The 21808-nt window shown below is 33.4% G+C and overlaps 2 protein-coding genes across 5 annotated transcripts; both read right to left on the bottom strand.

The window, feature by feature from the left end:
* Positions 1–2319: 2319 nt before the first annotated feature.
* On the bottom strand, positions 2320–8838 carry LOC133288917 (cellulose synthase A catalytic subunit 8 [UDP-forming]). 2 transcript variants are annotated; one of them, XM_061486755.1, is made up of 13 exons: positions 8620–8838; positions 8111–8187; positions 7936–7987; positions 7694–7841; positions 7149–7421; positions 6537–6882; positions 6249–6386; positions 5238–5363; positions 4942–5154; positions 4377–4611; positions 4080–4279; positions 3541–3894; positions 2320–3128 (listed from the first exon to the last, which is right to left on the bottom strand). In XM_061486755.1, exons 1-13 carry the CDS (start codon positions 8795–8797, stop codon positions 2541–2543), a joined length of 2928 nt encoding a protein of 975 aa, XP_061342739.1. In that variant the 5' UTR covers positions 8798–8838; the 3' UTR covers positions 2320–2540. The 2 variants fall into 2 exon arrangements, with proteins under 2 accessions (XP_061342739.1, XP_061342740.1); XM_061486756.1 differs by having other exon boundaries at positions 8111–8175.
* A 1866-nt stretch (positions 8839–10704) lies between these two features.
* LOC133288922 (uncharacterized) lies at positions 10705–16410 on the bottom strand. Of its 3 annotated transcripts, XR_009748421.1 has the most exons (7): positions 15830–16410; positions 15626–15739; positions 12488–13650; positions 12233–12400; positions 11968–12141; positions 11324–11400; positions 10705–10976 (listed from the first exon to the last, which is right to left on the bottom strand). XR_009748421.1 is itself a non-coding variant. In XM_061486763.1 (6 exons), exons 1-6 carry the CDS (start codon positions 16152–16154, stop codon positions 11374–11376), a joined length of 1971 nt encoding a protein of 656 aa, XP_061342747.1. In that variant the 5' UTR covers positions 16155–16410; the 3' UTR covers positions 11092–11373. The 3 variants fall into 3 exon arrangements, 2 of the variants coding, with proteins under 2 accessions (XP_061342747.1, XP_061342748.1); XM_061486763.1 differs by lacking the exon at positions 10705–10976 and having other exon boundaries at positions 11092–11400; XM_061486764.1 differs by lacking the exon at positions 10705–10976 and having other exon boundaries at positions 11092–11400; positions 12527–13650.
* Between the last annotated feature and the right edge of the window lie 5398 nt (positions 16411–21808).

The raw sequence follows: 21808 nt of genomic DNA, 5'->3' as shown, positions 1-21808 counted from the left end.
ATGAGAGAGAGAAAATTTGACAGAAAAAAAAGTATTTTAACTGACATGTAATATTTTCATTGGTGAGATGTATTGAATCTTTGGTACAACAGTAACAGTAGTACCAAAAATTTATTCCCATCTTTGATCAGCAATGATGCAAATATTGAGGCGATGAGTTATTGATGAAATTCAACCATCACAAGTACAACTACTAGTTAAATTAAATTTATGTAAAGATATATAAAAAATATATAAATATATAAACATAAGTAATTTGATATAAGAAATGCAATTGTGATGGATTATTAATGATCCGGTTCGATGTAGATGAGGATAAGGGTATCTTACGAGGAATATTTAATAGGGAAAGGATCCGATTACAAATTTTTTGTATAAATTTTTACAAATTACACTATTTTTTTCCGGAAAAAAATAGTGTAGCTAGTGTTTTTTCGGGAAAAGATAATATAATTTGTAAGAGTCTGTAAACAAAAAAGTTTGTAAATATAACATATTTCTATCTAATAACCTCATTGTGTATTTTCAACGTAAGCAAAAGCAAATACATAACGACGTTATTAGATATGTGTTATCATCAAAGGAAAATAGTGTTTCTACTTTCTATTAAACAGGATGCAATTGTTGATGTTTGTAGAGTGAATTGGATTTTTCTCCCCTGCGCAATGCAGGTACGGTCTCTGCACTATGTTTGGATCCTACAAACGTGGTTTTTTTTTTTTTTTTTCATGTGTGCGCGTGAAGTTAGGAATAATGACAAAAATGCCATCTTTTTTTTTAAAAAAAAATTTCAAATGTGGCACGAATAATATATTTTTCCAAAAGGAAAGTTATACTTAATTTTTTTTTACAACCTCTTACAATCATATTTTAACAATATTAATTTTCGTCAATCAACGGTTATCATTTATTATGAATTAATAATTAATTAATGAGTTTAATTTGCAAAAATCATAACCGTTGATTGGCGGAAATTAACGATGTTAAAATATGATTGTAAGAGATTGTAAAAAAAAATTGGTTGTAAGTATAACCTTTCTCTTTTTTCAAAATGTCATGCAACAAATTTACTATAACAAGTAGCGAGTTTGGTTTAGCCACGTGACACTTTTTTGAGGCCACCTAACTCGTTGTCAGGTATAACAATTTTGGTGGTCAAATCAGTCAGTCTACAATACTGAAACAGGATACGTGGCATGTTTAGGCAAACTACAAGCCCAACGAGTTTAGTTTGACATGTGGCCAAAATCGTTGCATAAAATTTTGATAATTTTACTGTAAAACTTCGGAAGACCGTAACTTTGGTTTCGAGTGCTCGAATGAGGTGATTTTCTTATTCCACATAACCTTTCAAGACGAACACGTTGTTTGGTATATTTTATTTCTATGAATAATGTTATTTAATTTTTACTCTTGTTTTCACTTTCCAACACTAAAAATAATTCTTTTAATGCGTAGATCTCAAAAAGTTAAGTGGAATAAAAAAAATACCTAATTCGTACACTGTGAATATAAGTTATGATATTTCAAAATTTTACAATAAAATTATCAAAATTTTGTGCCACGTGTCAAATTAAACTCGTTACATGCCCTAGCAAGTTTGCCTAAACGTGTCACATGTCCATTTTAATATTGTAAACAAACTGATTTCACCACCAAATTCGTTATACTTGACAGAGTGTTTGGTGACCTTAAAATACGTGTCATGCGACCAAACAAAACCCGCTACAACAATTTGATAGACACTTTGAAAAAATGGACTATTTGCATAATATTTGTGAAATTTTTTTTAAAAAAAATATGTCATTTAGGTTACTGTTCCGAAAGTAAATTAGGCTTGAATGAATTTTCCCGATGAAAATATGCAAGAATCCATGTTTCTGCCACGTGAATTTCATATCACTCACTATTCCTTTTCATCTAATCAGTTGTTGAACCTGTCAAGTTTATTTTATTTTATTTTTTTGGAAATATTCCAATCAAGTTTATTTTTAATTAGAAGATTTAATACTTAATGTGTTCCTAGTCTACAATAATATATATCACGCTACCCTCCCCAGCGAAACCTACTTCTATACTTCAATAAACAGTTTTCATCGGTAAAAAGCACAATTCATGGAATTTTGTTTTTGCTTTTTTTAATCCAGGGATAAGGGTGGTAACCTCTATCTCTATGGATAATTTAATTTCGTCAGATAAAATGTGCAGTGAAAATGATAGGTCAACTAACATGTTCGAGGAGTTGCATCGTTACAATGCAAAGTCATGGAACTAGTAACAAAGATAAAATCACTATTTTTACATTGATAAAACCAGTCGATGCTTGTTCTTTTTACACAAGGAAATTTGACCAATTTGCATGGAAAAGAAAAAATACCACTGACTCTTTTGCAACCTTACTTCAAAATGCCTTCACATTTCTACAAAGAACTAACGCTTCTTATGTTATGACTTGCACACGCTGAGGATAAAATCATCATTATCCATATCTTTTTGCATATGGTCAAAACTCTATGGCAAGAATCGTTGTTGTTTGTGACTTAACAATCTATAGAAACGCAGGTCTGGGAGATAGTTGAACTGTCAACTCTGTTCACAAATGGGTTTATCTTGACCCAAACAAGAGAAAAGACAGAGGCCAAGAGCACTGACCACAGAATAACAATGGTTGGAGTACGGTTTTGGCGACCCATGAGACCCTTGAGGAATGGATAGAGATGAAAAATCACCCAGAAGGCAAAGAAAACCTTTCCAATGAGTGGTCCCCAAGATTCATATCCTCCATTAAGTGCATCAGAAAATCCAGCAACAACTCCAACCAGGTTAACAATGATAAGGGTTGTTGGAGGAATTAAGAGTGTAGTCCACTTAATAATATATAGCTCACCAAACTCTGCATCTTCAGCAGCTTTGGCAGTCACAGTGAAGTTAGTATCAACACCTGCCAACATCTTCAGGAATCCCTGGAAGACAGCAAATAGATGGGCTGAAACACCTCCAATCACCCAGAACTGCTCATTACGCCACAATTCTTCTATAGTAACACCACTCCACCTCAGCTCAAGCACACTGGTGGTTATAATGGAGATGAAAAGTCCAAGAAAAAGGGCACTTGCAAGGTTGGAAAGCTGCATCAAATCAGCAAGAACAATATGATTCAGGGCATTAGTTTTTAATGACCTTAATTTATACATTGATCTCTTGCTATAAATTGTTTTCATTGGTTGTCTAGTTATACATTATTTATATTTCATATGACATTTGCAGGATAATCTTTATGGATTGACTGAATTAATAAAATTATGTTTTTTTAACGCTTTATGTTATGCCATAATTAAGGGGGCGAATCGGAGCAGTGGTAAAACTGTTCATTCACGACTGAAAGGTCATGGATTCGAATCCAGGAGACAATCTCTTTGCAATTATGCAAGAGTAAGGCTGCGTACAAGGATTTCCTCCACCTCACACTCAGTAGTCGGGTTTAACGGGGAGTGGTTTTTGATTTTTTATGTTATGCCATAATTAAGATGAGGAGATTACCGTTGGTATGATGAATTTTCCTGTGAGAAGGCATATTGCAGGCAAAGAACAATAAGCAACAAGAGGAAGGGATGTAAATGGGTAGACAATTGTGTTTATATAAGCCAGTCTCTGCAGCCATTTGAGGCGACCTCCTGCAAAACCATACCAGAGGGGACAGTGTCTACTAAGGAAAATTTCAACTGATCCAAGGGCCCATCGAAGAACTTGGTGCAACCGATCAGAAAGATTGATTGGTGCTGACCCTTTGAATGCAGGCCTTAAGGGCATGCAGTAAATTGACCTCCATCCTCGGCATTGCATCTTGAACCCCGTTAAGATATCCTCAGTGACTGAACCATAGATCCAACCAATCTGAATAGACAAGAAGATATTTGATTAATTAAACCATAAGCAAGTAAAAAGTGAAAGATAATGAATTTAGCTAGAATGAATTCTTCATTTGGTATAGGTACAGTAATAAAACTTAGGATTCTCCAGACTTGGAGACTTAATTTTGCGTTGCACTTTATACAAGAACATGAACATTTTAGCCCAACCTCTTTCCCCCATTCAGTCTTCTCTTCATATCCACAGCTAATTACATGAATTGCCTCCTTGATCAGCATTGAGGGATCCGCAGATTCTGGAAGCCCTCCATTCTCCATTAGTGTAGATTCAATGAAAACGGTGGACAAACCAAATGTTTTCTCAAAGCTCATTTGTGAAATCAGCATTGACCTCTCATACTCATCATAATCTGCAAGAAAAAGAAAAGAAACCAGAAGAACATTCCTCATTGAAGATGGTGCTATGTGTTTAAGTAAAACCTGGTTAACAAAATTAACTGTGCTTACTTTCAATCTCCCTGAGGTTGAAAATGGCAGCATCAAGCTCTTCCCTCTTTGCATCTCTATAAAGCTCCGAGACATCTTTGGCAGGCTTCTTTGAGGGGCAACAACAGCAGGATGAAGATCTTGGTAAGTTGGGCATAGAAGGTGGGCTGTAGCCATAAAGTGCTTGTCGATTGAAAACGCATCCAGTCCCCACATATACAGGTCCTTGAATGCCATCAAGTCCTTTCATGTTAACCTGAAAGGTATCAAGGTTAGAAACTACAGTAAGACTTGTGTCTCTGATTTTTTACTTCATAGTAGTCAAAAAGTTATGGCATTGCATGCACTATATACATTATCATATTAATACTGCTGACAATGAGCCAATCTGGACATAGAAGCACATAAATTCCAGAGTAGTTGGACTCTATTATTCACTAAAAGAACATAGAAAAGATAATTCTCTTCGATCTCATGACTAGGGAAAGCATTGCTGTGAATACTTGTTTAATAGGCAATGTTTCTACCACACTGAGACTACAATATAATGTATAGGTGGTATAACTCTTAGTTTCATCTAACTTACATCAAAGAAAACTGTGTTGCGATTGGCATATCGATCACTACGATCAATACCATCAAATCTCTGGGGGAACTGCACATAACACAGATCTCTACCAACCACTGGATCCATCAGAAAACACATTGCTTCCCGGACAGCCTTGCTATTGTTAACATAATGATCACAGTCGAGATTGAGAATGTAGGGAGCATTTGTGAGAATTGCAGACACCCTCACCTATATAAATTCAAACAAGCATCAAGCATTCTAAAACTTTAATGACCTTATATAAAATGTTAATTTGAAGTATCTGTCCATACCAGTGCATTTTCAGCACCAGCCTTTTTGTGGTGTTGGTAACCTGGCCTTTTCTCTCTGGAAACATACACCAATCTGGGAAGTTCATTTCCTTCTATGTCATGGGCACCAGTGTGTCCAAGGAAAACCTGGAAATGGTAAACAGAAATTTCTCTCGAAAATTCAGCTTTTGCAGTGATGCCTATGAGAAGCATATAAAACTATAGCATGCATTGGTTCCAAAAATTGATCAATAAAACTAGTCAATCCTACAAAAGCAGAAAAGGTTCATGCACAGAACCACTTGGTTCTTTGTACTATATGCTCAGAATCTAAAATATTCTGAATAACTTGAATGATTACTACAGCAACTAACACCACCCCAAAAGCTAGCTCAAAGGGTGAGAGTGCCCAAGGCCTTATAAACTCCACATTAGTTGCTAGCACAACCAATGTGGGACTATATATCTCAACACGCCCCCTCACACGAAAGCCTATTGGGCTTGAAGAGTGGAAGATGCAACAGGCCCAGCCTACTTGTGCTAAGAAAGTCCACAAGAGAAAGTGGGGGGCGGCGAGGCTTTGATACCATGTAAAGAACCTTGGGACACACCACCCCAAAAGCTAGCTCAAAGGGTGAGAGTGCCCAAAGCTTTATAAACTCCACATTAGTTGCTAGCACAACCAATGTGGGACTATATATCTCAACATAATATGAATGTTCAGATGAAGCATTCATTTTTTATAGTGAAAAGTTAGAACGAATGTTGTGGAAATTGAAGAAAGGAACACAAAGGCTTAACTTGGTGACATGATATATTATTAATTGAAAAATTAGTCATATTGCTGAATAGGTATTGAATTGCTGCTACACAAAGTATATAATTAGCTCTTATAAAGCAATACAAGAAAATACTAAGCACTGTTAAACTGTCAGAACTCTCAAAAATTCTGTAGCCAAGTTGCAGAAATTAGGCATCTGACTCTGCATATCTGCATTGAGATTTGTTTATACACAAAATGAATGAATATACCTGAATCATGCCAGGGTGATCGCGTGAGTTATTTCCTGGCCAAGAGGTTCCATCTTGCATACTCCATCCTTCATCTGGTGTTTTCTGAGCCTTTGCTACCAAAGCATTAATTCTTACTTTAAACTCTTCATAATCTCTCTGGCAAAAATGAAACACAATCATGAAGAGGTTTCTCTAAGATACTCAAATTGCAAAATCAAGGTGGTGAGTATAGCAAATCAGATATGTTTCAAATATCAAGGGTGTCCTGTCTTTGAAGTCATAAAATAGGAAGCTTCATATGCTTACCTTCATTGCTCTACGTTCCTTCACAAAAGAAGGTTCTACTTTGTCCTTCAGGTAGTCAATCTTCTGAGAGAAGTAGAACTCAGGTGCTCGTGGTTCAATTGAAAACTTTTTGCAAAATGGAACCCACTTTCTTGCAAAGTCAGCTGTCTCCACAAGGGATTCAAATGTCAGCATTGCAGCACCATCATCTGATACATAACAGGATACTTTATCCACAGGGTAGTCCACAGCAAGGATAGAAAGCACTGTATTAGATGTGATTAATGGCGGTTCTTTCATAGGGTCAACTGTACTAACAAAGAAATCCACAGCTGCTAGTTGAGAGGGTTCACCCTCTCTTTCATACCTGCCATGGCATTATGAAATGTGAGCACATTCAGCATGCAAAGTACAGACTACAGATTAAATATTAGCTCTCATATTCAACTTAGACATTATTTTATTATACACTATACATTGATATCATTTTCATAGATTACCTTTTACAAATTCTGAACACACAAAGAAACAAATGTTGAAACATACATAATATACTACAATATGATTTTTCAGCTCAAATCTTGAAGTACAAGGAACAAGGTTTGCAAATGTTTTACAACTATATGTACTTACCTTGCAGATAGCCTGTCAATAAAAGTTTCCCTGTTGATGGGAGACCATTTAGGGAACTGATCTAACACCCAGGAAAATGCAAACCAGATCTCACAGATGATAGAGGTCAGCCACAGTCCATAAGCACTATCAACAGGATTTGTAACTCGATAATGGAAGAAAAGTCCCAAGATTATTAGTCGCATGACTATCACAAATCTGTATGGTGAGAGTTTCGTTTTGGAGATTGGAATAATGATTGAAAGTGGCTCAGCAGCAGCAGACTCTGATGGCCTGCAAAACAGATCAGCATGTAGCCATGTACATCAGAATAAATATATGATTGAATTGATTTTAAACCAATGGACCAAAATGTCAATACAAAAATAGTAAACACATCAAAAATATTCATTATCAAATTTATAGTCTTGCAGTTACAACCAGATGGTTTATAATAATTTGATTAGAAATCAACAATTAATATTATACCTAGGTACAAAATACAGTTTTATTAATATACAATTAGTTCCCTTCAGGAAAAGTGCTGCTTTTCTCATTGAACTTACTGTATTTCTCCCATCTGTTGTTCTGGTGGAATTGGGGTCTCATTTTCAGCCTTGGGTGCAGCTTTTTTCTTCTTGTTCTTTTTATCCTTTTCCTTCCAGCTCTCCACTCTATTTTTCCAGATTGGATTCCCATATTCATCATTTAATTCTACAAGAAAAACCATGTTATGATTTATGATTATCAATGAGCATTCCAAAAGAAATTGTAGTAGAAAATATGGGCTGAAGTCTCTCTTCTTTACCACTATCCACTGTGGACACAGTACTGACATGCCTAGCATGGAGTCCATCATCCTACATAATGCAAGGAGAGGTTGTAAGTGCAAACGTGAACAACTTTACTATATTACAAAAAATAAAATACAAATAATAAGGCTGATTATCATTTGCACCTCTATTAATGTTACTGTTAATTACCTGAGAAACACTGATCTGGGCAGCCATTGTGGATTGATATCCAGAAACCTTTGTGTCATCATTATCTTTTGTTCTATCTATGAAAGAAACAAACCTTAGGATATATATTTCACAAAAAAGGGCATGTGATGAACGAGTAAACGAGCCACTTTTTATTAAAAAAATAAATGAATATATTTACTTGAGTGAATGAGAAAATAATTCAGAAGAAAAGAGAATGCTTCAATTAAACTGATGAATAGATAATTAAATAAGAAATGTCAAAAGATTTTCTTTGCCTCCTTTTTAGAAAATTAAAACTAAAATTCTATTTCTTTTACTTTTATTTAGTCTCTTACTTTGTTGAATGATTCTTGAAATGTCAAAGTTTAATTAGCCTTCCAAGATTGTAAGTCTAAAATAACCATGTAATGAAAATTGAAAGGAAGAGTAAAAAAAGAGTTACAGATAATTCACATAATAAATTGGAAATATAAATGTAGACAATTAGACATAGGAGGGTTACTTACCAGCATAGGGAGTGGCACATCTCAAGCAGACCCTACGTCCCTCATTGATTTCATATTCAAAACAAGCCTTGCAAATTGGGAAATAGCACTCATGACAAGCCACAAACACCTCCCCATTAGCATCAAGTCCAACTTGTTCCCCACAAGAGTTGCAGAAATGAACCCCAGATTCCATCATTTTTGGTTTTAGTCCACCTTATGTTCAAGGACCAAAATGTCAATATATAAACCTCTCTGACCCTTTGCTTTTCAATCTAAGCTCTAATGAGTTTATATGAAAGAGCATAAACTCACTGAAACTAGACTTTGGAAAGCAAATTTGTACTATACTAGTGTAAAGGATATGTGGTGGGTTCATTTTCAGAGGTTGGGGAGTTGATGTCATTCATTGTTTAACTCACACACAAAGGCACATTCAGAGACAGTGAGAGATGAGAAGCAACGTGTAGTTCTTTTTTCATAACAAGGCATAAAGATTTGAAGTTATTGCTGGAAGTATAAGGAAAGCTTCGGTTGGGTTGTGTACATCTTTAACTAACAACCCTTAAACTACAAGTTCATGACCACTGGCCAGCACCCAGCAATCAAAGAAATGTTAGAAACATAATAGTAACGTTTTTCAATGAAGAAAACTACATGGAAAAGATCATTCCAACCTGATAATATTGACATTCCAAAGTGTAATATGATATTGCCCATAATTTAATAGGTTTTGCCAGCTAGTTCCCAAGGATAGTTAAAGAAATGGAAAATGAAAAGTATTAAATATAATATAAATCATTTACTACATTTAAAAACTAAAAAGAATTTCACTTTTTAGTAAATACATTTTGTTTTTATTCTTTAAATAGTGCCTTAAAACACTCGTTAGCAAAACGTCAATAATATAAAATCTTTTTAGACGAAATACTTATAAGATAATTAAATGCATGATTAAAGGGTTAGAATTTTATTTTATTTTTGGTGGGTAGAATTTTTTATTATAAGGGCTTTATTAATTAATGTTATTTTATTATTTTTAAAATAATTCGGATTAATGAAATATTCCAGTTTTATCTTATTAAGCCCATTGTAATTATATAGTGTTTTGAGTTCATGATATTTTTGATTATATTGGATCTAGTTGAGCAATAGTGTGATCCTGATTTCTATAATGGATGGATTCAGTAAATACTGACTAGAATTTATTTCTGGCTAGATCCTTTTGCTAGTCTATTTAACATAGGGTATAATTTTATTTGTGGTTTGCATTCAAATTGTAAAAGCTGTCAAGAACGATGGACGATAATAGAATTCTCTAATTATCTGAGTTTCTAAGATGACCAACAACATATGCACATTTACACCTTCGATTTTATTATTACTTGGGATATTTTACAATCATATACACATTTTTTAATTTTAGATTTATCATAAAGTTAAAATTATACTAGAGCAATTTTATTTTTGTTGACAAATTGTGAGAAATTTTACAGCGAGTCTTTCAATAGAGTTTGAACCAATTATGTTTAACCAGGTTACACAGGTGGTTCCAAGGATGGATGATTCAACTAGTTTAAAGGTAAAAGTATTGAGTCCAAATTTATGTTGGTAAATGGTAATCTCTTTATTAGGGATTAGGTAAGGAAGTACTTTAACATTAGCTTACCATGATTAAAAAATTCATATAATATAAAAACAAATATGACTTTCAACAGAGGAGTAGGCCTCAACTGATAACGATGCTTGACCGTTTACTAACGAGGTTTCGTGCATCTTATTCTTCTTACCAAATTGAGCTAATAGTTTGTTTAGCATTTATAACAGTCTGTTTGTTTGTTGCTACTTGACAAAAGACACGTTTCAATGCTAAGTTGTTCTAACGTCAGATCATGTTCTCGATCATTGCTAAGCTCGAAACACAATTGTTTGTGTGTCATTATATATGCAACAGTTATAGATACTAGCCACATTGTGTCATTTACCAGTAGCCTAACTTATATAATCCATAATTCAAATTTCTTTCAGAAATTTTCTTTAGGCCCCAATTAATTTGAGATAAAGGTGTTGTTGATGTTGATGGGCTTGTGTTTATATATAGTAGAATAACTTGACCTTGTTCAGTGTTCCCTAAGGAAGAGTTGACACAATGACATGAATAAAAAAGGTTCAGGAGAGAAGTACACTACATAAGTAGCATCAACGTCATGATATCTTCACAAAAGTGGTTAACAGAGTAACTTGAAAGTTTAGGAGAGAACAAGTGAAGATGACATGAACCACACCATGTGAATGAGCAAGCATAGGTCTTTTCGATAAACAACTCATATATAGGTCACTGAATCATCCAAAGAACTCCAAAGCAGGAAGCTACGCAGCTATTCGCATACTCCAGAAGACCAAACAAAAGAATTAGTAAGCAATTTCCTACACGATAATATTGATGCAAATAAAAAATGGAACAAAAAAAGTTAATAAACCTAATTATATCCCGATACAAATAAAAAAAATCTATATATAGACAATAATTATCAGTATTTGAATGTGGTTAAACTTGCTTAAGCATATTTCTGTCAACTTTAAAAACAAACCACAAATAATAGTGGCATGATAGAACTCTTTACGTAGTACAATATCAACTATTACAATTTCCCCCTCTTGATATCAGTCCAGATTCATTGCGTTTACATGAATCAGTTGCATTTGTACAAGTAGAAATTAATACCAGAATTAGTTGATATTATGTATGATATCTCCGATGTCTAATTACAGCCTCTAGTTGGTTCTCTTGCACCACAAATCCTGAAAATAGAAATTAAATTACACTTTCAACCTTAAATATGCTTGCAAGTAGGATCAACAATTAAACTTGGATATAAAAACTTGTTATTCTTATACTAGTATCAGAATAAGAACTGATACACTTATTACTAATCCTTGATTCTACTTGCATTTAATGATTCTAATTTATTGGAGATGAGAGTTAGAGAGTTCACGTGAAACATTTGATGCAAGCAGAATCAACAATTAACAATCGGCATAAGAGTTCTTATTCTTCTACTAGTAAAAGTTAATCGCTTTCCATATATATATATATATATATGTTGAGAAATATAGTCCCACATTAGTTGTATGGGCAACTAATGTGAGGTTTATAAGGCATTGGGCACTCTCACTCTTTAGATATATAGTGTCCAACATTGGTTGTATGTGCAACTAATGTGGAGTTTATAAGAACTTGGGCACTCCCACCCTTTGAGCTAGCTTTTGGGATGGTGTATCCCAAGGTTCTTTACAGTATATATATATATAATTAGCTGGTAAAGAAAAGGGAAGATTGATATAAGATTTTAAGGCAGAGGGAAATACCGCAACATTTGTGCAACTTACATCCACCCCAGCTTCCATTAGGCCATGATAAGTTTTATATTTCGTATAACACTGTTCTGCTTCAGAATCAAGCCATAAATTCCAAAACAGGAAAGCCATTGGATGCATTTGTTTATCAAAATCCAGTTTTTTCCCAAGCCTTCTCCGAATGTCCTGAAGCGACAAAAACTCAAATATTTATTTCAGATTTTGGAAAACACAAAATCTGATTGGATTCTAATTACAATCACAGCCATACGGGTACCTGAGCAATTTCATTGCCTTTCTCAGTGCCTTCATTACTGCAAGATGCAAAAGGAGACTGTCCACTCTCACCAAAATCTTTAGAAACTCTGTTTTTCCCCATATACTCATTCTGCGGATAAAGCTGGTGTTGAACAGTACAGGTCTCTATCCTTGTCATTTCAAGTCCCTTGAAAGTAGACATGCACATCTCAGTTTCAAAAGCCAAAAAGATTGAGCAAAAAAGGAAAATAAAATGGCCCAGCCAGGCTGCTACCGTGCATAAATTGCTTCGAAGACATAGATTCATACATACCTTGGGACGCTGCTCTAATGACCTGTCAAGACAAAATGGACTATCTGCAGGAGTTGAATCAAGGGTTGGAATCCTTTGGCCACATTTTTTTGTGCTAAAAACATTCAGATTATTGATTATTTTCTGGATCATAATAATATGATCATGTTCATTACATGAATCTACTCCGTCCACACCAGTTTGTACAAGTAATTCTGAAAGAACATGTATTGCTCTGACCATTACATCAACATCAGGTTTTGGTGATTCAATCAAAGACTTAGAAACACCTTCAAATGTTTTAAGAAGATCAGTAACAACACTAACTTGGGTTGATAATGTTGTCGAAGTTGGAGTTGGAGAATGACCCTTGGCAGGGAAAACCTCACTGATTGACCTACTAGACCTGGGATCTTTAGTTCCCTTTACAAAGTCATCAACATCAACGATAGTTACAAGCTTCCCTTTTGACGTCAAGCAATCTTCTTTAGAAGAAGATTGAGTCGTCATACATAGTGAATTTAGCACAGGATCCACAGAGCTATTTTGTGGATCATTAAGCATATTAAATGCCATTTCTCTTCCACAGATGTTACTAGAATGCCGAAGTTCAATTCCCATATTCAATTCTACTGGGGATTTTTCCATAACAGTTTTCATGAATGTGTCCTCTCCTGACAACAAATCAGTAGCTACAGGCACACTAGAGTTGGAAGACACAAAATCATCTTTAATGTATCCAACACCAGGAAAAAATTGAGGAGCCCGAGGATTTAAACTGTTATGTTTTTCTGTTGCTTTCTCAACATGATGAAATTGTGCAGACCCTGAACTTTCTTCTGGAGTTGGACAAAAAGCCATGGTTCCCTTCCAACAAGGAGAATCCACCTCAGAGCCATTGTCACCTAAATTCTTAGAAGACTGATTTTGAGGAGTGGTTTTAGCAGAGGACATATCAGTTGTTGATAACTTGACTGGGGCAACCTTACAATTAGAAATATGAAAGGAGCTAGATTCATCAGCTGTGTGTATTGAGCCTTTAGAATTCGGTAGAATGTCTTTTGCCACAATCGTAGAAGTGCTTTTATTGAAAATACCATGAGACACTCTTAGACAGGGATTCAACCCATCAACAGAATGCTTACCTGTACATATCATTCCAAATTTTCTCAGTTATTTGTCCCATTTTTTATTTTTAATAAAATTTTATATGAAGCATCAAACTAAATCTTGTCAAAAGACTTAATCGAAATTCAAGAACAGAATATTAGAGGTCAATCCTAAATAGGAGCAAGCCTTTGATGCCCTTGATAGCAGTATAATTGAACCTATTTTATTGGTTCACTGTAAAACTAATATTACCATATATGGGGAGCATAATTGGAACAATAAAGATAATGATATATCTATAGCTAAAACATCCCCATCAGTCATCACTTCAGATATGAAAATTGTACATTTTTTTCACTTAATAGTTGTAAAGGATTACCAAATTACCACTGTACAGACACTGACACGCTCATGAGTGTAGTTAATCTTCAAAACAGTTTCAAGAAGAGAACAACGTATAATAAAAGAGTCAAATCTTATTTTTAGAGTCTTAGATGTCCATGAGACCATAGAGTGAAACAAACTCACTTTCTTATTGTAAAGAACTTTGGGATACACCATCCCAAAAGCTAGCTCAAAGGGAGGGAGTGCCCAAGACCTTATAAACTCCACATTAGTTGCACATACAACCAATGTGGGACTATATATCTCAACACGCCCCTTCACACGAAAGCCCATTGGGCTTGAAGAGTGGACAATGCAACAGGCCCAACCTACCTGTGCTAAGAAACGCCACAAGAGAAAGTGAGGGGCGGCGAGGCTTTGATACCATGTAAAGAACCTTGGGATACACCATCCCAAAAGTTAGCTCAAAGGGTGGGAGTGCCCAAGACCTTATAAACTCCACATTAGTTGCACATACAACCAATGTGGGACTATATATCTCAACACTTATCTTTCAAGTAACAAAACTTTAAGATGCAGTGATGCACAAGGGCTTAAGGAGAAAACTTCATTTAACTTCCCTAAACCTACAAAATTCATAGTTATAATTTGCAGTTAAGTGAATACCGGTATTTTTATTTCTGAAGGTAACTAAGCCTAATTTGTGTGTAGTGTAGTGCCTGTGTAATTCCTCACACTTAGGAGGAAGACAATTTCAATCTCAACTCTTGAAGCATGGATTTCATTGCTGAAAGATATCCAAACTTCACAGCTAAAGGATCACATTAGTGAGGTTCCTTAATTATAAAAATACGAAAATAAAAGAAAAATCCGAGTTGCAACCATGCTCATGATACACTAACTGCATTACATGAAGGAGGGATCCAATGTAAGCAGTGCTGTCACAAGTTAAAACATACACTTCCCTCCTGTCTTAAATGCAATATTAGTAGATATTCTAAATATTCAATTGACTAGAGAAGAGTTTGCAATATGAAATGATGAAGAATTGCTTTAGAAATTGTGCCAACTATAATTTTCAACAGCAATAAAGATTTCAAGATTCTCTTAAAAATTCCTTCTTTATCTATAGAACCACGTGCCCCTCAATTGTTAGGATATCCACCTCTCATTTAATTTAATGTGTATCAAGATCTTAACACACTAAAATTCAAGGGTAAATATAATCGCACTTGGTCAATTTGGAGGAGCTTTTTTCCAATTGTTAAACCTTATACATATAACTGCATGTCAGCAACCTTAAAACACAGAGCTCAGAATCTTACAATAGACTCAGAATATGAAAAAGAGAAGGAAACTAGAATAGGACAATTTCCAACTTGTAATCCTCATTTATGCAGAAAAAAGCTTAATTTGTTAAAACAAAAATTGCATCAAAGCAAAATCAATTATTAAAGGTAAAATAAAATGCTTATCAAAAGATACATTGGCCTCAAATGTCAAAAGTAAGGGATTGGGAATCAATAAGACAAGAAAAGAATAATCAATATGAAATAATACAATGAAGTAAAAACATAAGCATCAGAATCAACCATAAGCACCCGAGTCAATCAGTCAAACTAAAAAACTACAGAAGAAATTTTGCAAGGCATTAAAAGAAACTACCTTTGTGAAAAATGCTGGCATCAGCAGCTGAACTGCCAACATCATTTCCTTTGCCAAACAAACTCTTGTGAAAATCCACTCCTTGCTGACCATAACTCACCTCACTCCCATTACCTAAACCAGTAGTAACACATGGTGAGTAATTGAGCAACGAGAAATCGTCCATAATATCAAAGTGTGACCAATTAAGCCCATCAAAGTCACCATTTTTTGGCAAATCCAGAGAAGGGTGCTGTTCAAGAAGGGTTTTTTCCTGGGCCTGAGTAGCAGTTTCAACTGGTAAAGTTGTTGTGAGAGTGTCCTGGCCAAACCCATAGTCACCCTTAGAAGCGAGGTTAGTTTTTCGAAAAGAATCAAGCAAAGAACTAAAAGGGTCATCATGGTTACAGTGTTGCAAGGAATAGACACAAGGTTCATGAGTTGAGAGCATCGAACCGGGTTGGTGCGAAGAGCGGTTAAGCGTGAAGGGTTTAGCCAGTGGTGACAAACGCGTCGTGGTCAATGAGGCTACTTGCTTATTCTGATTCATCCTTTTACGTTTGGATTTTGGAAGCCGATAATCATAACAACCAACTCAAACAGCCTCAAAAGGTCAAAGTCAAAACTTGGTTAGAAAATGCAGAGAAGCAAAATTGATCAATAGTTGCAGAGAGAGAGAGAGAGAGAGAGAGAGAAGTATCAAATACAGTAGAAGGGGTAGGATGTCGGTATGCAAGATCAAAGAGATTGAGGTTATTGACTTCAAAGGTTTTTTTGGTTTTTTTGGCAGTCTAGCACTCCAACTTCTTAGCCAAGTAGCAATTATCCTTAATATTTGATTTAAGGTATGGATGGTTTATGTAAAGAATCGTTTCAGCGCGCAGGCACTTGTCGAATTAAATAAATATAAGATAAAATTTAAAAAAAAATATATGCCTATACAATGTTTAGATTTTTTTTTTTTTTTGGTAAATATGTTTAGATTTCAAATTTAAAGGACTTTTATGTAAAAAGATGTAACCAAAAAATAGGGGCAGGATATACTTTGATTTTTGTCAATCTAACGGTTATAATTTATTGAATTTATTAAAAATTAATAATTAATTAATAAATATGACTCAATAATTTTTAAAATAATTATAACCGTTAGATTGACAGAAATTAACGATGATTAAGTTAATTGTAAAAATGGTAAACTTTTTTGGTTATAAATATATTCTTCCTCTAAAAAATAATATAAATCATTAAATAAGACTTCATTTAATATTTTTAAAATTTTGAGTTGAATTGATTTTATTCGTGGTCCAAATCAAGTGATTAACAATGGAGATAATTTGACCCGGGAAAATGGCTTGATACACTTGTTTCTCTTCTATGTATGAAGTTTCTTGGAATTTGTCGTTAACTTTTTTGCTTTTTTTAGTACACAAGGGGGCCAAAGCCCAAAAGAAAAAACTATAAAGCTAGAGATCTAGAGTTACTCATGGGTCAGGAGAGGACCCAGAACAAAGGGAACATCCTGGGGAATAATCAGATTCTCGAGAGAATCATGAGAGAGACCCGCAAGCCAATAAGCGCACCTATTCTTTCCTCAGACAGCACGAGTAAGCCCGATCAGCCATTCTTTGAAGCACCAATCTTTAATGCTTTTAACATTTGTCGTTAACTTTAAATTAATCGGAAAGTATAATTTGATTACATTTTCGGTGATAAGGGAGTAGTTACTCCCATTTCTAAGATAAAAAAATAAAAATAAAATAGGGAAAGAAATAGCCATAACATAAAGGGTTTTATAAAAATTATATTGCGTAAATTTATCATGTTATAGAAATTCGTTTTTCGTGTCTTAGTTTTTTTTTTATTTTTCGTTTCAAAAAATACATGTCCCACAAAATATTGTATCAGTAGGAAATCTTTTTTTTTTTTTGTCGCATGATAAATGTAAACCCCTAACATAAATGTGTGTTACTTTTTTTCATACTTAATAAAAGATATACGGAGTATAAAAAAAATATTTATACCCAAAAGCATAAATTGTTGAGTTGAGCTTTCTTAATGATTTATACAGTGGCGGAGCCAGCAAAACATTTAAGCTAATGCCAAAATATTAAGCTGGTGACAAAAATTGTGATCTTTTGAGACTAAAACACTCTTCAATCAATGGAAAATATAACAAGAGTGGCGAAGATCAATGTTACGTTACTCGTGAATATAGATTATCTTCAAAGTTTATATTTATAAATTTTATTACCTGATTATTATTGGTTTAAATAAAATTCTTATACATTTAGACCTTAATTGTACAACCTATCCATGATTTATACAAAAACGTAAGAGATAAGAGATACGCTTTAAGCATTTTCCTTTTCCTTTTACAATTTAAAACAAATAAAGACTGTACTATCTAAATATGAGTGTAAATGAGCTATGTTAAATTAAGCTTTTGCCTAAATAAATTAAGTCAATGTAAAATGTTGAGTTTGACTATGACTTGTATGTCTTTTTTTTTAATTTGACGTAACCTATTTAAGTCTATTTTTTAAAATAAATAACATGATACAAATTGATCAGTATAATTATAAAGTAGACCTTATAAAAAAAATTATAAACTATTTTATTGATACATTTTTTTAAAATGAGTCTATTGTACTTTGTTAAATATATTAAATAGGGCAAGCCATAGTTCATTGCAGACCATTTTACCTATTTACACCTTATATGCAAATCACAGAAACATAGAACAAGCGATTTATGCATTTAATTAAGGGATTAATATTTTTTATGTTGTAAGAGATAATCTTATTTTTTACACATACATAAAAGTGTGTAAAGTCCATATATGATCATATAAAGAAAGTAGAGATGAGAAATACTAATCCCTTTAATTAAATTGTTTAAGGACCTTTTACACCTAACACAAGACAAACCGTGGGATGGTACTTTGGATATTTAGCGAAATTACACAGATAGGAACCAAACGGCTGGGTATAACTTATAATAATTTAGGATAGTATTTTTCGTGATCAACATAGCTTGAGTACAAGAGAGCTATTCTGATTAAGACTCGTAGACTTTGTCTTCCATTGAGGGAAATATTTACGGTACTATTGATGCATCATTCACTCAGTGCATCTAGCCAATAGAAATTGAGGAATAACTGTGATGCTTGTATGGAAAGGAGAGAAAATATTCTTTTATCAAAGTATCACTTATTGAATGACACGTGCACCTACTACTGACGCACAAAAAATAATGATCGCACAAAAAATGATCTCTCCATCGACGGAAATAATTGGTCCTTTTACTCCTTTAAGCATTCTTCATGTAAGAAGTGTAGTCTTTACAATATTTCTAATTACAATGTCAAACTTAAAAGACAATTCTCTCTCCGATGGAGTCAGGTTTGTTTGGATTGCTTTTTTTTAGTAAAAAAGTACTTTTTTAGAAGAAAAAAAAAACACTTATGCTACAAAATTCATTTGGATGTCGAATTTAAAAAAAAAAATAGAAGTTATAAAAAAAAAATCAATTTTTGGAAGCTAACAATTTTAGTTTCTGAAAAAACAGAAGTCAAAAATTAAATATTTTTTTAAATATAAATAATTTTAATTTTTATAAAAAGAACTAAAATAAGCAAAACATAAAAGTCTTTTTTTTACAAGCAAGTTTCGGAAAGTTATTTCAACTACGCTTTGTATGGTCATTTATAGACTTCAAAAATCATTCAACTGGCCTTGCCTTACCAACTTGTTGTATGGGGGATTTTTTTATGATACACGGGAGTATCAAACTCTGTATTTCTTCTTCATTTTTTAAAAGTGCGTGTCATTTTAAAAGATGTAAAGTTGTGTCATTTTAAGTGAAAAAAAAAAGAAAGATAAATTATGAAAGAGAGAAAGTGGACAAAAAAAAGGTATGAATCTCATCTTTTCATGAGAGTGAAATGACATAAGTTATGTCGTTTAAAATTACACATACTTTTTTTTTTTTCTTTTTTCCCAATTAGAAAATTTTCATTTTATATAAATTCATGCCTTTATTTACATTTTCTTTCAAATTTTGGTACTTTACCTTTTTAAAAAATGATAAAAGTACTGCAGTAATATCAAAGAAAACTCTTGTTGTATAGGAATAAATCTTTGATACTACTGCTGTATCAAAGATTCAGTATATCTCACAAATGAGAATATTACATGTTAGTTAATTTTTTTTTTCTTCTCTAATGTGTAGTGTTCTCATTGATAGGATGCACTGAATTTAGATACAGCAGTAATACCAAAGATTTATTCGTTGTATAGGAGCCAATATACACTGAATCCGGCTCATGTGGACCATCTAAAGAGAAAAGAGGAGAGAGAAAAAAAAAATCACACAATTAATTTCTCTTATACAAATGTTCTGTTAATTATGACAAACAAAGAAAAAGAAGTTGCATCCATTATTCAAATTCCAATGATGATTCCATCAGAAGAGCTAGTAAAACTAATTCCCTTAGTTTTAGAGTGGATTAGTACATGTAAAACTAGTGTTTATCCGTAGTTTTTATATTAAACGTATACCGCACCAACACAGATAAGATTGACAGTAATTTTATCCAAGATGTCGATCTAGCATGTGTGGTCCTGATTGTGACAGTTGGATGCATTATGACGAGGAGGATGACATTACGGAAGAAGAAAGTCTAAAACCTCCTATAAACCACTAGCACCACCCAAGAAAAAGTTAGACCTACAAAACGGTCCTTGGGTCGAAATTCATAAAAAAGAAGAAACATTATCCTCGTTATAAAAAAAGCTATTAAAATTCTCATAATAGTCTTCGAGTGGCATAATAGTCTAACTTGCCCCTACGTTCATTGGATGTAAGAATAATTCTTAATCAAGATATTGAAATTACCCTTTACTACAAACATTTTTAAAATATTTTCTTGCAAGTTCAAACTTTTGATAGGGTAAAAATCTCTCAATCGTTAAACTCAAATATACTTATTACTTGATTCATCCTTTTTGTTGCTCCATTCCAAGTTAAAATCAGAAACAACACATTAACACTGATCACTTTTGACCTATTTAGTAAAAGTAACTTTTAAGGAGCAATACTTTCTCTTTGCTGATGATATAAAGTAGTCCTTTCTTGATCGTGGCATCAATTTTCGCCCATTGATAATGGAAAGCGCTATATGCTAATCAATCATTGCAAGAAAAAAAAATGAAAATCCATCATAATTATAGAGAATTACGTTCTTCTTTTACTGGATTCAACTTTCATTGTCTAATTTATGATTGAACCATTTGAATTAAATAACTCTTTATTGTGAACGAAACATCCACCGAAAACTTGAAACATCCCATGTGGTGGCTACTAACGGTTCTCTGTGGACGCGCGATTCGAAGGGTGCAGAAACTTTTTTTTTTTCTCTATTCCATTACAATAACAATTATTTGAGGTGTTAAACTCTCACTAGAATTATAATTAAAAAATAATGAACATGCAGAATATACTATAAACATTCGTCTAATGATACATTTGTTAATTCTATAATTTGCCTAGGATTCTGTGGGCTAATCCTCGGAAGTATATTGATATCAATGTACAAGGATAAAAGAATTTAACTTTTGTCGTCATTTAATTGGAAAAAATATTGAACTTATTATATTGTAATTTAATTTAATCATAGTTATCATAATACAAGATTGAATAATGTTTGTAAATAATTTAGGATTGAATAAAAAAAAGAATTAGTATGATAATGCCTGTATGCCATGACTCTAGTTCATGAAAATGCTTTATATTAAAGCACTAACCAATATTTATTTCGTGCGAAACAATACCTAAAGGAGAAACCTCTTCAAAATGCGCGTTGTAATAGTCCAATTTGTTGGGCACACGAAGTAACTTTCATTTTAGGGGAATGGGAAACCCATTTTATGACCGATATATTGGTGTCAGTTGTCTTTTTAATGAAAATATCAATTATTATAATTTGTTTCTTTGGGGTATATTATTATAATTTAAGTTTACAAACATAGTTTATTTTGAAAAATTAACTTATCGAGATGATTGATGTTTTGTTTTAGAATTATAGGGGGCGTTTGGTACAAGAGAAATTTTTATTTGTCCGGGAATCTCGATTTTCAAAAATATGATTTTTGCATTCAGTTTATGATAATATCTGAAAATTTAAAATTTAGAAAAATTCAGTTT

The sequence above is a fragment of the Gastrolobium bilobum genome, unplaced genomic scaffold, assembly GCF_033153095.1.
Source record: "Gastrolobium bilobum isolate Gb01-03AN ecotype WA unplaced genomic scaffold, APGP_CSIRO_Gbil_v1 utg714, whole genome shotgun sequence".
NCBI lineage: Eukaryota > Viridiplantae > Streptophyta > Magnoliopsida > Fabales > Fabaceae > Gastrolobium > Gastrolobium bilobum.
The sequence above is the reverse complement of the archived record's forward strand: the minus strand, read 5'-3'. Positions and strand labels throughout refer to the sequence as shown.

What these genes read in the sequence shown, in the direction of transcription:
- LOC133288922 (XM_061486763.1), bottom strand. Translation starts at nt 16,154, where the DNA reads ATGAATCAGAATAAGCAAGTAGCCTCATTGACCACGACGCGTTTGTCA. An exon ending in TCTGGATTTGCCAAAAAATG is followed by an intron (nt 15,740 to 15,829) that starts GTGACTTTGATG and finishes CTACTGGTTTAG; the next exon opens with GTAATGGGAGTGAGGTGAGT. An exon ending in TAAGTTGCACAAATGTTGCG is followed by an intron (nt 11,401 to 11,967) that starts GTATTTCCCTCT and finishes TTCTATTTTCAG; the next exon opens with GATTTGTGGTGCAAGAGAAC.
- LOC133288917 (XM_061486755.1), bottom strand. Translation starts at nt 8,797, where the DNA reads ATGATGGAATCTGGGGTTCATTTCTGCAACTCTTGTGGGGAACAAGTT. An exon ending in CAACAGATGGGAGAAATACA is followed by an intron (nt 7,422 to 7,693) that starts GTAAGTTCAATG and finishes TCTGTTTTGCAG; the next exon opens with GCCATCAGAGTCTGCTGCTG. An exon ending in GAAAATTCATCATACCAACG is followed by an intron (nt 3,129 to 3,540) that starts GTAATCTCCTCA and finishes GATTTGATGCAG; the next exon opens with CTTTCCAACCTTGCAAGTGC.